Source organism: Ammospiza caudacuta, chromosome 17, assembly GCF_027887145.1.
Source record: "Ammospiza caudacuta isolate bAmmCau1 chromosome 17, bAmmCau1.pri, whole genome shotgun sequence".
In the NCBI taxonomy this organism is placed as follows: Eukaryota; Metazoa; Chordata; class Aves; order Passeriformes; family Passerellidae; genus Ammospiza; species Ammospiza caudacuta.
Genome location: NC_080609.1, coordinates 5,571,400 through 5,588,329, shown reverse-complemented (window position 1 = coordinate 5,588,329; position 16,930 = coordinate 5,571,400). Strand labels below are relative to the sequence as shown.

The 16,930-nt window shown below is 38.0% G+C and overlaps 1 protein-coding gene across 15 annotated transcripts in view; it reads right to left on the bottom strand.

Annotated features, from left to right (window-relative positions):
* RBFOX1 (RNA binding fox-1 homolog 1) overlaps positions 1-16,930 on the bottom strand; it is a 1,162,152-nt gene that overhangs the window by 29,069 nt on the left and 1,116,153 nt on the right. For all 15 annotated transcript variants that reach the window (XM_058816205.1, XM_058816194.1, XM_058816192.1 and 12 more), the window contains 2 exons: positions 9,934-9,973; positions 1,635-1,699 (listed from right to left, as the gene is read on the bottom strand). In XM_058816205.1, coding sequence (XP_058672188.1) covers positions 1,635-1,699; positions 9,934-9,973 — 105 coding nt within the window. The remainder of the gene's footprint in view (positions 1-1,634; positions 1,700-9,933; positions 9,974-16,930) is intronic.

Sequence of the window (16,930 nt, the reverse complement as noted above, 5' to 3'; positions counted from 1 at the left end):
AGCCTATTCAATGATCCAGGGACACCTGAGAGATAGCTGGCAAAACCTGGCTCACCACAGGAGGTTATTTAGAATTTTGTCCTTTGTGTTTAGTCGGCTTTTAGAAGCAGGAGTTCTTTTGCATTACAGAAAAGCTCACATAAAAACCCTAGAGCTGCAACATGCTAACAAACCTTTGTGGAAATGAAATGAAACTACTGAGGAGCATTTCACCTGTGCAGGTTCCGCTAAGTAGAAATAGAACATTGCCAACAAAGTGCACACAGCACAGATCTAGTTGGTATCACTGACCCAAAATCAATAAAAAGTAGCTTGCTTACCTGTCTGACACAGCATGCCTCAGCCATACATGCAAATTACTTTATTCACATAACTTTAAAAAAATATATCTTCATTACCCAGAATAAGCACTTGAAAGGCAAATATGCATGCATAGCATTGTAACATTCATACCATGGGACTTGGTTCTAAAAATACAGAATCCATGAACAGCGCTTCAATCGAAGAAATTGTGCACTAGAATTTCTTAATCTCTTGATTTCTTTAAGAAACAGAAGCATTTGTAACACTATCTAATTTAGCATTTAAAGAATTTTTTCAAAATGTATATAAGGCTTGAGAAATTGTTTCCATGATTCCAAGTGAAAATTTTCTTGTATCAGGTATTGAGAAGTGTGACCTTACTTCTCACTGCCATCATGAAGCAAATTATCTGTGTGTCTCTGGCACCAAATACACCCTCCCTTTACAAGGGAACACTCCTCTAGAACTTGAAAAATATTAAAGGTAGAATAGATTTTAAGGCTCCAGTTTATGAGGAAAATGTAGGAATATCCTCCTTCTCATTACAAAATCATTTCCACACATGGCAAAGACTTAATTTTATGCAATTTTATAAAATCATCTATCTACTGAAGTCAACAGCAATTTACGAATTGACTTCTAAGAGATTCCAACATCCATCTTCCAAGAAGACACGCTAATACATGTGACATTACTGTTAGTTATAAAAGTTAAGTCTTTGAATGTGCAGATTTTAATAATCATCCATCCCTGATATTGTTTCCACCAAATGTGGCTTACATTTTGAGGATGAAAATATAGAGCAAAAGAAAAATTTTTTTCTTTTTTTTTTTTCAAGTCTTGAAAAAAAATCAAATGCCTGGGAAAAAAGCAAATGGAAAAAATTTCTATTTTTCACTGGATAGTTCAAGCTTAGACACAGTTCATTCTCAATTTCCACTGACAAAAACAATGTCAATGACAATTGAGGGCACTCAATAGGTTCAAGGCTCTAAATCAACTGAAATAATACTCCTAAGACAAATAATGATCCTTTGTAGCAGACCATCATGAATCTGTACATTTATTTATCTGCATTGTACAAGGGTCACGGACGTTAACTGGATGATCTACAGCTTGGGAATGTGCCTATCTCATGCCTGATTCTCAATTAAAGGCCTAAAGTCTCTCAATTTATGGCTATTCATGGATTATAATAAAACAGCCTGCTTTAGAGATCACAATTATCTGCAGAGCAACAAGACAGTTATGAGACTTCAACAAGGCAAATTTATAGAATCAACTTCAACTTCCACTGGTCCGATATTAGTGAGCAGGAAAGGAGCTCTTACCTGTCACTGTAGGCAGCTGCAGTGGCAGTGGCAGGCTGGGCATACCGGTAGGCAGCATAACCACCCTGAAACACAAACTCACGCTCTAACTGCATTGCCATGGCACCTTCCAGCACATTTTGCAACATTTGACAACGATTGAAAGAGTACAGTCATGCTGCAGTTTGGTTAAATGCATAGGGAATACCGCAGTGAAATGGTAAGGAAAATTTTTTGGGCGAATCGTGAAGCAAAATGGAGCACCACAAAATTTTTTTAAGTTTTGTCCCAGAGATCAGGAGAAAGCAATGAACTCTATTGATCAGTGTGAACTTTTTTATAGGACGTTACTGGATTCTTCTCCAAGTTTTTAAGCAGCAATTTTTCGTATGAACAAAGTGTATGTATATTCACAAAGCTGTGCTAAACTTAAAAGACAAACTCAGCTAATAATCAATTCTTTTTTTGTACAAAATATGATTTATCATGCCTGGTTGATTAAACCTATGAATTTGTGCACTCAATTAACACTTAATGTTACATAGGTTTCCAATTTAAACATAAAATTATAATGAAGAAGCAAAATTCTCTTCCATGAATTAACATTCAGTTGTATGTAACAGTAATTCCAGCTGTTCAATTAAGCAAACAGGACAAACAAACACACATTGGAAAGGAATTGAGTGCAGTGATGCATTGATTATCAAACTGTGAAAACAGCAGAGCTTCCTGTTCAATGGACCACGGTGTTATATCAACCATTTCCAAATGATCTCAGCATGCCAATTAACAGCCCCAGCCCAGCCCTGCTGATAACACAAACACGATTTACGTCCCAATTAGAATTCTCCCCCCAGCACCTTCTGGGACAGGGGCTGCTGTGGTGCCTGACCCACCCAACCCTTCCCTAACAAAGAGCTGAATAAGACAGGATCAGCTCACTCAGCTTTGAATAAAATTCACTCCTTTGCTGAAGTGTTTGCCTTAATGAATTGGTTCTTTTCAATTTTTCTTTTTTTTTTGGAAGGCTGCATTCACCCCAGATATTGTGCTGAAGCAGGAAGAATAGGCCACGATGTGCCAGCCTTCACTGTAACAGTAGAACAATTTTACTGCAGTAACTTTTGTGGGTTTTCTGGTTTGATATTGCAAATAAAAATTTGCTCTTTTCAGCAAAGCAATCTGAACTACTTTTACAAGCTATTTCCCCTTCTACCACTTTGCTCGGCAGAATGGCTTTCATCCCTAACCCATGTAAACCTTTGTGGGTTTGAAGATTTCAAGCAGGCTGGGTTTGGAAATCAATTGTTCAGCTGACAATGCCACATCACCCTAAGAATAAACAAAAGTTTTACATACACTGACAGCTCATTAGAAGCTCCAGGCTTTGAATTGTCCGCTTATTTGAAGATTAATCTTTCTGATTTTTTTCAAGTGCTCACACAGACAAGAGGACATGTCCCCTCCCTGCTCCTGGCCAGCTCCAATGGTGTCACACAGGCCCTGGGATCAGGCAAGAATGAGTATCTCCTAAACGCCCTCATGCTCTCCTGTGCTCCTCTGTGCACACATAGAGACAAAAACACCTTCTCAATTCAGATAATTTCATTTTTATAACCCAGCAGAAGGCTATCACTGTCAAAAATGTACAACAGGCCCAACTGCTGCAGGTATGTACACACAGGCCTTTGGCTATCAAATAATGTCACTAGTTACAAACTGAGCCTGAGAGAAATTCAAACTGCACACTTGGGCTGGCCTCTGTCAAAGTGAGACAGGTGAGAGATGTTACAAATTTACCTGATCTCCCCTCCTGGTTTCTGAGGCTTAACATTGGGATGGCCTGCCCAGGGAGGCGGTGGGGTCACCATCGCTGGATGTGTTTAAAAAAGGCCTGGAAGTGGCACTGGGTGCCAGGGTTTAGTTGGGGTGTTGGGGCTGGGTTGGATTCAATCTTTAAGGTCTCTTCCAACTCAGTGATTCTGTGGAACATGACACCTCTCCCCACCCCTTTTTTTTCCTCTTTTTTTCCCTGAGTGCTGATATGATGAAGATACTGAACTTGATTTCATTATCCAGTCTGGACTTGGGTAGCATATCTGAAGTCTGACATGGTTCTGTTCACCAGGGTGTCCAACTCTTTGTCCTGCTGTCCACTCCTAAAACCCCTGATTCAAAAGTGAGAGCCAGCTCCACACACACCAGCCCCTACCACAGCATGGAACTGAGATCAGGCCACCATGAGCAATTCAGAATAGGAGAAAAATGAAACAAGGCATTCCTACAGCAGTTGCTCTGAAATCTGCTGGGCTCTGTGAGGACTGGTTTCCTTTCCTGCATTTAACTATCACCAAAATTTGGTCACTGTGTGATCAGAGACCCTGTCTTGCTCCCTAAACACAAGAACTACATTCCTTTTATGCTTACATTTTGATTTGCTTTCAAAGAATTTCTGCTGAACAATGAAGCTCGACTCTGAACTTTATTAAGATGTTTTGGATTCAGCAATCAGTCTGACATTTATGGGAGCCCTGGCAAGAATGAGTATAAAGCAATACAAACAAAATGAGATTTAAGGCATTGAATTTGCCTGCATTCTCTGGAGAACTAAAAAAGCAGGATGTATTTGGGTATCAGGGAAAACCAAATTCCCTACCATCCCATGTCATGAATTTATAATTTTAAAATAAACTACCATAAATTACACATTAAGATATGCTTAAGTAAATTATTTTTATGGGGCTTGTGTTCTGCAGTTTTGGTGTTGTACCAAGTTGTCTCATTGTTTTACTTCAATTATTTCAGGTGATTTTTGATTACTGCAGGAAGAAAATACTTGGAGGTACACTGTCGCCTGGAAATTGGGGTGGGATTCCAGTTCAGACCCCTGAACTCACCTTCTCCAACAAGATCTATTTCACAATTATTTGCTAATTTTGAACTTGGCTGATACTTTAGGTGGAGAATACACCAGTAATCTTCACTACATCTCTGGAGTAACGTTATATAATTATCCTCATGCCTTAGACTATATTGCAAAATAAAATACTCAGAACAAAACTATGCAATAATTACATTTTTAAAATTAACAATTTTCAGTTCCTAAGTATTAGAAATGTTTTTAGAATTCTTTTTTTCTTCTTATATTTATATTCAGGCAGAAAGTACCTGACTTTGGATTATTATTGTGAAAATAATAAATTCAGACACCATAATGAAAAAATGTTTACTGCCTTATCTGTTCCCCCATATTTCCTTCTTGCAGAATAATGATAAAACAGTGTTACAGCAGCTTAAGTAGTTTTAAAAATTAACAATGCTATCACTATCTATGATTTTGTGACTGAATCTGGAAAATAAAATGCAGCTGGTGGACTATTTTTGCCATTTGCTCACACAGAATCCATTTTCTCACCTATTTCTTTGAGTATCACTATGATTTGACATGAGCCTACATCCAGCATGGTGAGGTTTTCCATCAGTGGAAAGTTACCCCATAGCTGTGGTATCTTATTGTCACACACAGGCTCCTGCAACACTCCTCCATAAAGAAACAGAAATTGAATGATTTCAATGAAAAAGGAAGGATGTAAGGAAGGAATTAAGGCAAATCTCCCAGAGGAATCAATTAGAATTTCCCTCTCAATGTTTTCTACATCTCTGGCTCAGGCAAACAGAAAAAGAGCAGTGAGAGCTGTCAGAGGTCAATTGGTGATTTTTATAGGGAAATCTTAATCAATTTTAGAAGGAAATCACACACATGTTGAATGAGATATGATAAAATGGAAATTAATAGAAAATTAAATACAACGGAATTTTTAAATGAAGTGTGTGTATCTGCAGTAAGGCTCATTTCCACAAAAGCTTACCCAGACAGAATCTAGACACTACAAAACCATATATACATGTGTGCACCTCCTCAAAAAATAGCCTTATCACATTTTTCTCATGCTCTCAGATATAATGAACCACAAAGTGACTCTAAATGATGAATATTTTTCCTATTATCTACATATTTAATATTTCATATGAATTTTGAGAGTTAATTTTCCTCAATTTATACTTCCTATACTTCCTTTCACTCAAGGATCTCTCAGAGTATTTTGTGAACATAAATTAATCAAGGTTCCAAACCTTCTCTAGTATTGAGAATTAGACCTGCCTTATTAACTACAAATAGAAGAATGGTATTAAAAATTATGTGAATTAAACTCAGAGCTACAGAATATAGAAAGTGTCAGTTCATTTTCCTCCACTCACATGCTATTGAGATTTAAACAGTGCTTGTTGTGCCCACTGAGTATAACTTTGACTGAAAGAATTAAAAATAAATAAACAATCCACCTCCAATTTGTGCTGGCTCAAACTGTGGACCTGACCTGTATGCAAGGTTTTGGTTATTTCTATATATTTGTGTTCCCAGAGGCAGCTGCTGCCTCAGAAAAATCTCTTGGTAAAATATCCAGGCACCACCTGCACTAATCCCAGCCAAATAAATCACCAGCATTGCTCTGGTACCTTTGTGAATGTGCTTTTAACTTCACAAATAAAGATGAGATCAAAAGACATTTCATCCCTACCTAGCCAAACTTTTAAAAAGCCATCATGGAGTGTTCCAGCACACAGAGCAGTGCAAAGAACAACCCACTCCTCCCTGGGGACCCTTTTGCCCCTGGCAAACTAATTTCTCCTCTTTCTCGGCTTCTGTGAGTCACAGGGAATGGAATGGCACATCCTTCCACGGGCAAACACAAAAAATCCTTGGTTCTTAAAAGCAAACTTCAGGGCTATCAGCAAATCCTTGTTTTTCACCCCAGAACAGTGCCCTTCAGGGGACCAGGTGGCTTCCAGGGACTCCACCTGGGGTCAGGGGAATGCTGCTTGGATAATTACTTCTGCTTTTCCCTTGGGAAACAAATAAATCTTCCATCCCAGCTGCATCCTGGCTTTGAGCTAAAGGTGATGGTAACAGCTATTAGGAAATAGTCTCATTCCATACCCGTGACCATAAAAATCTGCCTTAATCTTGCCCAGCAGCTCAAAAAATATTAAAAAATTAAAACCTATGCATGTATATTTTCCCATGGATTCTCTCCAGCTGCAGTATCACAGGTGCAGAATCCTGGGAAGTTTAGAAAACCTTGGTGTGAGCAGTGAGACTGACCAATGGCCATGGTTAAACCATTACTGGGGGTTTCTGGAGCTGATGGTGACAGGGTGTGGAAAATTCTCATTTTCTGAGCCTTCCCACATTTTAGGCGTGGATTGATGACTGACATATTCTGAAAACATTCTTTATGACAATGGTAATAAAAAAAAAGGAACAGATTTAAGATAAAGCAGAGCTATTATTCTAACTGCCTGTTTCTGAGACTGTTACTATTTTTTGCTTCATTTTGTGGAGTGTATTTTCTTATTTTCACAGGTGTCAATCTTCATCTAAGAACTTCTATATTTGCTGGCAGGCAACTTTAATTCTCTTTTAATGACTTTTTCTCTTAGTGAATCAATACTTAATTTTAAAAGGTCTTCCTTACTTCCTAATAATCTCCTTTATTTTTCCTACTCAAAGGCACATTTAAAAGGGAATTCAATAGCTCAGCTATTTCAGAAGGCTTATTACATTCCATATAGAATTAAATATAGAATATATTATATTACATCTAGAATCATAGCTGTTGATTTTTCACTTTAGACTGTACTTCCCACCTATTTTTATATTCCTAATATTTTCTATTCCACTGGTTAGTATTGAGCAGCTCTGGATATTTGCTGTTCTTGGTTCAGCCTGCAGTTTTTGACCAACCAATGTTTTCATGTCTCCCCTCCCTCCCTTGCCCTAAATCTGTGGTTTCTCTCACCAGAGGCTCTGTTGATCCCAAGTTCTGCACAGAATAGCAGAGTCCATCAATTGCTGCTCAGTGTGATCAGAGCAGGATGAAACCCACTCTGATGTACCCATTAATGCATATTTTTGATCTGGCTTTTCACTATTGTGTGCCTCTTGTTTTGCTTTCTGTGGTATTTCTAAGGCTCCTTTCCCTCCAATCTACCATTAAACCCTATATTGTTTAAATGTTTTTTTATCCTTTTTTCACAGAGCGTTTGTCATTTCACAAAGCTTCAGCTTTGCACTTAAAATGAAAAGCTGAGTGGAGCTATGTCATAAACAATTGGGATTTAATAAATAACTTGGTCTGCTGCATACTGCTGCACTAAGAACTAATACACTGTGAATTTTAAGGTTTCATTTGATTTATGCCATTTCTTTCTATCTCTCTCTCCCTCCCCTGCAAATGCTTTTTATGCAAGAAGGCACAAATGTGAAGAAAAATTATTTATAAAATAAAAAAGATTTGTATATTAAAAAGAAACTAAATTTCCAGAAGAGTGTTTTAATTCTGTCATCTCCTATAAAGATAAACACTCTGTTGCATTACCAGAACTAAGATATGCAATCAGAAATGCAAGGCTGCAGCTGAGTGAAAACCAGTGTGGTTATTCCTTTTCCTAAAGCACACAACTACTGCAGGCAACAAAACTGTGGCTATACTAGAAATCAGTAATTTATTCAGCATCTTTCTCATTGAAACCACCCTCCATTTGGAAACAAAACATGGAGGTCTGTGAGAGGTGTGAGGCCACTAAAAATAATATTGTCAGTCACCAATGAGGTATTCCTGGCTTTCAGCAGCAGTGGGCTCCAAATCAACAAACTGTTCGAGGAACATTTAGTTCCTACCTATTCTCTCACCCTGAGCCCTCCTAAGAAGGATATCTTGTGGCCCTGCAGATTTCTGGGCTGGTACACTGAGCAAAATGGATGTCAAACACTTGATGGTTTGAAGGAATGTGAAAATTGGAAACCACAACCGAAGAAATTCCACAGTGCAAAGTGTGTCCAATACAGCTCAAAAATTGGGCAGCAGCGTGGTTGAGTGAGATCAGAGCGACTTACTTGGCTTCAGCAAACTTCAGCCAGGGGGCGATTCTTGTGTTGTAAACAATATTTTACTGATAACAACACTGACTACATAAGTACATAGGGAAAGGACTTTAACCCTCACTGATTTATTTTAAATATGTTTTTAAATTGCACAAATTATTTTCAGATAAGGATCAGCCTTTCCACTTCTGTCAGAAAAACAAAACCTAGTTCATCCATAAATTCAAATTGTTTTCCTTCTCTATATAAAACTTACTGACAAAAATCTGTTCCGTTGGGAATAGTTCTAGAAGATTGCTGATAATGAACACAAGGGATGTTTCCTAGCATTGCCTATTTAATTTTTAATATTGATACAAATTGCAACTCATCTGTCTCATTTTATCTCAACTGAAAAAGTACCAAGTAGGTTACCAAAAGTTATCTGGTAAAAAAAAAAGATGATACCTGTAACTTAGAATCAGACTGCCTTATTAAAATAATAACAAAAGTAAATATTGCTTATTGTCAGTGAAATATTTTACATCTACATATCAGGTATAAGAATTTTGGAAGAGTGAAATTTGGCCTCAACCCCCTGAAACCTCCTGCATACTCAGACTTATGGAGACTCTTTGCACACATTCAAGATAAAAAAGTTGCCAAGAAAAAACAATGTATGAAAACTTGAAAAAATAGCAAAAATCCCACCAAACATATTATTTAAGATGAAATAGGTGAACAATTAGATGCATAGATAATGATGGATCCAGGACTATGAATCTTTCCTAATAAATTATCCACTTGCATTGGGAGCAGTCTCTACCCATTTCCTTTAAACTGAAATGAGTGGAATCTAAAAGTGCAATTTTTGGCAGTCTACTCCGATTAAAGATAATACATTGCCATATCCTAAACTTACACGCCATTAAGCTCTACTATCACCATGGCACCTACATATGCCCAGTGTTGGCTGGATTTGGGAAACCTGATCTCTCCATGAAGTACTTTCATACATCAAGTATTAATAATAATCAGCTTGCCTTGATTTATTTTAAGAGCTTTTGGGGATTTGCAAAAGAATGTTTGTGCTTTGCTTTCTTTTTACTTTGAACTTCAATTACAAAGGGAGACGCCCCTACACACACACACACACATTTTTCACATCTTTTTGCATTCATTCAGCATTTGATTGAAGAGTTAATTCAGCTCCACTGAACAATGATAGATGTAATGAACAGAAAGGTCTTCCAATGTGAGAGATATTCTTCTCAATTCTTTCTGACAGGCAAGGGATGGTAAATAGACAAAACAGAGTCAAGCTAGGCAGCAAACTTGTAAAAAGAATGACTCTGGTAATGTACAAGGACAGCATGCACATCAATGAATACTTACATAAATGTCTGCACCATAAAATCCATCCTGGTATACAACACTGCAAGGGTGCACACACAAAGAAAAACATCCATATTAGTGCATTTCCACATGCAAATGCCACCAACCCCTGCACAGCTGAGGTTAGTCTCTCACAAGAACAGAGGGAAGGGGGTAGGAAGGCACTCTTCACATTGGTTAAGGAGGTTGGTAGTAATTATCAGAAGTGAACCTGTACCAAATACATCATCTTATCAAGTATGCCAAATGCTTGATCAATGGTAAAGCATGGCAGGATTGAAAGACTTTTTATAAAGTCTGGGGGCTTTTTTTCTTCTCCTGTTTTTAGTTTTAAGAAGCCACATATTGACAGCGTTTTTTCTTTGCTATAAAATTTTCAGTGGGCCAATCCTACAACCAGTTTCAAAACCCTTGCAAAAACGTAACTCTTGAAGCACTGCCTTCTCATCCTGCAGGTATGCTGACCCTCTGAAATAAAGGGTTGCTTCTCATTGCTTAGATGGCAAACAAAACATAGCCTAAGCTGAAATGGTGAGAGGAGGGGGTGAAATAATTACACTGGTGGTGTTCTACCCACTGGGTCAAATCTCAATATCCAGTCTACACAGAGGTCAGAGAACCCACAGGTACTGCATGGTTAGTTCAATGCACATTACCAATAATGACAACTGATCTATTGAGAATTTCAGGGTGCTATGCTTTTGGGGAAAAAAAATAATTATAACTTTTCTTACTTGAGCATTTTACAGCTTTGGTAAGCATGCCAGACTTTCTGAGCTCCCCTGTTTTGGTTGGTTGGATACATTACTACTGCTTCTCTCAAAAAAATGTGGTAACATTGCTGTTACCAGCTCACCCAGAAATGGTCACATTTCAGCTCAGATCAATCATCAGTGTAAACAGGGGAAAATTCTAAACCCTCCAGGATAAAAGACACAGTATGACAGAGACAGCTTAAATGATTATACTGAATAAAACTCCAACTGCATAACAGTGGCCTAACAATTACACCCATTAGGTCATTCCTGCAATTTTACATCCATTTGGCAATTCTGCAACTTGAAATATGTATTTCCCATATGAGAATCAACCCAAGCTCTTTCAAGGGATAAATAAGTGAGTTATTAAAACAATAGGCTTTTTTTTTTTTGCAACAATATTTTCAATTTAGGAATACTATTATCTAGGAATAATAGTTATTACCAAGTTGCTAACCTAAGCCATTTTGCAATTCCAACAAGAATTTTGATGTCAGAAATATAATTGACCTATTGAAGTCAATGACCAAACCCCACAGGGCTGAGCTGGTATGGGTGTAAGTTTGAATCACTTGAGAAAATCATAAATATGCATACATGCACACAAGGACATGTATAAAACCACACCGATGATAAAAGTTTGCTATGGAATAATACCAGGTGAAAACTCAGCTCCACTTAAATCAGAGTGTGTGCCGTTTGTTTCAATAGGGTCAGACCTTTACTCATATATTTTTCTATTTATTATGTCTGCAGAGCAAAATATGCAAAACCTGGTCTACACTGGCAGCTTTCAGAGAGTTTGTTACACTGCAGCACACCTTTATTTTGGTTAGGGTACACTGATTATTTTAAAACACTCCGTGTTTTACTTCACCTGTTTGCACATAAGGAATAAAGCATTCCACACGACTGTCAGGTAGGAGCACACAACCATGGACAGCATGAGGGACTTGGATGAGATGACACACAAAAAATACTGAGTTTACTGAGACCCCACAGCCCCAGCCCTTGGGTGCTCACATCCCTGTGGCCCTCCTGCTGGAGATGGGGAACAAGCTGAGGGAAGGTGGTTTAGGTCCTACCTCTGTTTGTAATGATCTAACTGCATTTCTATAGCAAATTAAATTCATTTTCCAAGTCAAGTCTGTTTTGCCCATGATGGCAATTGACAAGAAATGTCCCTGTCTTTATCTCAACCCAGGAGCTTTTCCATCCTCCTTTTGTTGTCATCCTATTGCAGGGGTTCCTGTGATAAGGTTGTCTCCTTATCACAACAGCTCCATACCTTCTTGGTGTTTCTCACGGACATCTCATCACAGCACTGACTCTTTCTCCTTCCCAAAGCAGCCACTGACTCCAGTTCCCTTCTCACCCAGCCACCCCACTCTTTTATAGCATCTGCTGCTCATTGCTTACAGCTGTGGCCTGGTAAAGTCAGGCCTGTTCCTGATCTTTGCTAATTGGCCCAGCTGCAGCTCCTTAGGGGTGAGATTCCTTTCTACACTAGCTTTATTTTCTTATATTCTATCCCCCTACATCCTTTCTCCCCTCTGCTGTTGAGAGGAGGAAGGAGAGCACAACAGGGTGAGGTTCTGGCAGCTGAGACAAACCCACCCCTGCACATTCAAACATCCCACTCTCCACTGCTATTAAACGTTGCTATTCAGAAAATAATGCTTCTGAGATCATATCTGTCAGAAAAGGAAACTTTTTTCTTTCTCTTCTTGGTGATCTGTGGATACACAGCAAAGATGAAAAGGGGCTGATAAATTTTTCATTCCTAAGTGAAGCTGGTTGTAATCTTGGACAGGGTCATTCATCCACCCCAGTCTTCCTTCCAGTCATGTACAGACAAACTTATTTTGGGTTCTAAATGAAACCACTTCATAAACACTATGCTGAAAAATGTACCCATCACTAAAATGAGACATATATGCATAACTCCATCATTAGGCATGGCCAATATTAAGATGAAGTGACAGAATCAGGCAAATGAGTATAACAGTCCCAAGCAGGACTTTCACTACAAAAAAAAAAAATCAGCTGATTTTATCTTATTTCCTCTCTGTGATCTTGCATTATGACAGTGATATTTAATAAAAACCCTTCTGCTTCTCCTGAAGTTTGAGGAAAAGTAATTCTTCACACTTTCATAGAGTTTTCAGAGAATATCTCCTCTATTTAGAGTCTGTGTAATTTTTTGATTCCTGATCGAATCTTGCTACTAGAGTCAAATGTATTTTCTAACAGCTGCTTTCATCAGAAGTACAAAGTGTAAGCCACCAAAAACTGTTTTGCTTTTCCTTCCTTTAGTATATAAATTTCTAACGTTTTTTTTTTTATTATTATTATTAATTTTGTTTAATTTGCTCTGCTTTTCACTCCTTTTTCTTTCTCTGAGTCTCTAGGCAGAAAACAAAGGGGGTGTCTTGAGCATGGGAAGAGACTGAAGGTATCACACAGGGACCCATCTTACAACAGCTCCTTTTACACTTTATATTAAAAAAAATTATCCTGGTAAGCAGGTAAGTCAATTGCTCCTTGTAAAACAACACAGGGTTTTTAAAGAGCCACATTACTGAAATCTGAGTTACTTCACCCAAGGAATAGTGTTAATGTGCTTCCTGAAGGAGTTAAAAAGAACAAATTTGGGGGATTTGTTCAGTCGTATTCTATTATTTTATTGTGCTAAGGAAAACTCAGAGAAGTGAGAGAAATCTTGATTTAATAGGAAAATGTGCATCTAAATATCAACATACGTGGCAATAATTTTCTGAAATTATCTTTATCTAAATAGGGAACTCTTTTGTCATCAGATATTATACATCTGACTTTCATGGGTTTAGTCCCTTTATTTAAGGAGCTCTGCATGTCTTATTATCACTTTTTGTACCTATATTAACACGAACTCTCTAGTAGTTTAGACTCCACCTTTACAACATCCTGGGAGAACTACATCTGTCTTCATTATCATTTTTCTGGCCTCATCTTTCAAAAGGATTGAGTTGAATAATCTATCAATGACATGAAAAGACAGCCCTGGATTGCACAAAGCTTAGCTGAGAAACTTCCCAGCAGCTGAGGATCCATGGTCCTCACCCCACACATCCTGCCCGGGGCAGCACACCCAGCCTGGGTGTGGATTCAAGGAAAAAAAGGGCAGCACATCCCTGATCTCCTTCCTGGGCACAGCAACGCTCACAGCTCACCACTGCCTCTCCAGCTATACAAAAGCAGCTGAGGAACAGCAATTCTCTGTTTTCTGGTTGCCGGGAGGGTCACCCTCCATGTCCTGCACTAACCAGCTCCTGGTCTGGAAATCACCTTTAATGTTAACCCTTTATCTGGGGCCTCCATGAGATAAATGAGAGAAGAGATGCAGCTACAGCATTATCAAACCAAAGTCCTTTGGTATAATAAACCAGCCTCACTTAAACCAAAGACAGAACTAAAGCAACACTTTTCCACACTCTAATAACAGAGCTTTAAGTACTCTAAACATCAAACTAAAACTCTTGTAAGAGGCAGTTTCGACTCTTTAGAATGTTCTCTAATTCCAGTTTCTTGCCTTTCCAGTTTCTGCCATGGAAAAGTTACATTTTCTGCTCTGTGATATTGACTGAGGGCATTGCTGCAGAGAACAAAGCTGCAGACATGAATCAATATATGCTGGCAAAACCCATTTTTTGTTCCAACAATCGCACATATGCAGAGTCCAAAGTAAGAGGAAGTTTATGTGAGCCCAAGGAAATAGAGTGGGAAAAACCCGTAGCAACCTGAGTAGATGTAGTAACTCATACTAATGTTCTTAAATTTAGAATGCAGAGTAAGAAAATGAAGCTGTATTTTCATTTTGAATCAGTGAGCAAGTAGCACTTGAGAATGTTTATTTTAACAAGAGGAACAGTTTCTGAATAGCCTCTGTTATTTCTCCTCCACACTCCCCACAAATTCGCAATTCTATTTAGGGTTGGGTTTGTTTTTTGGGGTTTTTTTTAACTTTTCAAAGATAAAAAAGCATATTGCTCTTCCCTGCTTTCCCAGGAAAGACAGCAGAGGAGGAGATACAGACTGCAAGCTAATTCTCTGTTAGCTCCATCAGAGCTGAAAGGAGCAGAGAGGGAATGTGAAGACAAAGTCACCCCACACTAAACTTGTGAGAATTTAAAGCAAAGGATGATGAAGCAGAAAGGCTCCTCAGCAGTTTCACTACTCCTGCTATCTACTAGTGCTCTACTACCAGATATACCATGACTCTGGGTTTTCTTGACAACAAATTAAAGATCTCAGATCTCTTGTTTCCATCTCTTGCTGCACCATTTTGAGGTTAAGCTCCCTATGCAGTGCAGATTTCCAAACTCTAAATTTTAGTTTCAGTATTCTCACACAAACCAAGCTTTACTCCCCATTTCAGTGTCAGGGGGGTTTATGATACTTACATTAATTATATGTACTTGTAAGTAAACTTCACATTCTCATATTTCAAGGCATTAGAGGTGATGCCACAGATGCTAAAAGTGAAGTACTTTCTGTGAGCTAATAAACAAGGTGCTATCTCAAGGAATTGTGAAATGTCTCGCTCAAAAGTGAAGGATCCATTAATTACTGGGGTAGTTCCATGTATCTCATGAACAGAAATTCCATTTTTAAATTACACATTTTAAAGCACATGTGTTAATCTTTGATTTATAAGAAAATAATGGCCTTAAATATGGTTATACCCAGAAATTTCCCTGGGTTCCAGCAAAGCCTGGCTGCTTCTCCCCAGTAAGTGGGAGGCACAGCAGAAGACACCTTTCAACAGGAACCATCAGAACTCATCCTGCCACAGACCTAGAGGCAGATCAAGGACTAAGGTTAATGAAATAAAAGAAAATTAAAGGAGGTAATTGCAATGTTCAGCTTTATATTTTGCAACTACACGTAGGTTCTTTCTTGAAATATTTTCTAATTAAACATTGATGGATTTTAATGCAAATTTATTATTAAAATTATAGCTTTCATTATAGAAAATGTGTTTTTTATTTAATGACTGAAAATACTTAAGTATAAAACTGTTTACTTGGCTGTAAGGCTGGGTGCCTTCCTTGAGTGAAAAATAATAAATTGCTACTAAATTGATTGCATAACAGCATTCAAAACTTACTCTATTTTTCTTATCAACAAATGATATTCCAAGTTATTTGCTTCCTTTCCTAAGCTGATTCATTCTCTGTGATGTCTTTACTATCTTAATAATTTTCCTTGACTTCTATTCACGTTGGGACCAAAACCCACATTCTCATAAATTATTTTTATTGATCCAAGATTTTTTTCTGACGGAAATTCCTTATTGCTTCTTTGATGGGTCATGGGATAGAATAGGTGAGCAGAGAACAAAGAATCACTCAGCAATTCCATGTTACACTCTTGTACCAGTGAAGATACCAACATGAGATCTAATATGCCAGGCCAAAGAAATTATGGGAAAACAAAGCTTTATTACCCCAGCTGTGGATCAGGGCAACAGAGATATGTATAATTTCTGTACTGAATTACAGCATGTTGTAATTCAGTGCAGAAATTATACATATCTGTATGAATTACAAAATGGGCAATTCAGAAAGCAGGGCCTTATTGGGAAGCACAGGTAGATGGAAAAACTTAAATATCTGAACCAAGACCTACGTGATTAAGACAGGGTTTAGTAATTGAAACCTTTTGCAGTGTCAAACTATGTTTGGTGGCAAGGTGATCCCTAGATTAGCAAGGGTTCCTGACAGACAACTGAAAACCATCAGAGCAAGAAGATGGGACCTGTGACAAGGCAGGGCTCCCTCTGCAGAACCTTTGCAATGACCTGCAACAGAGTTCTCTGTGCTCACACATCTAACTTACTGCTAAAAGTGCTGGCAATAAGCAGTACAATTACATAGGGATACACATGTGCTACTCTTGGAAATGGAATTCATGCTGCTGAGTCACTGAACTAATTATAATAATGTGTATACCACCACACACATATACACATAGAGCACCCACATGTGGCCTCTTAAGGCAAATTTAAGTTACTTACTCAGCAGAAAGTATTTACTCATTTTGCAAATACTAACCAAAAAGTACTGTCCAATTCAAAAACTATCACACAGAGCTGGTAATCATTTTTGTATATACCTTTATGACTTTGTATTTAACTAAAGTGTGATGTCATCATGAAACTGATGACATCATTATCTCACTATATATTGCACTCTATG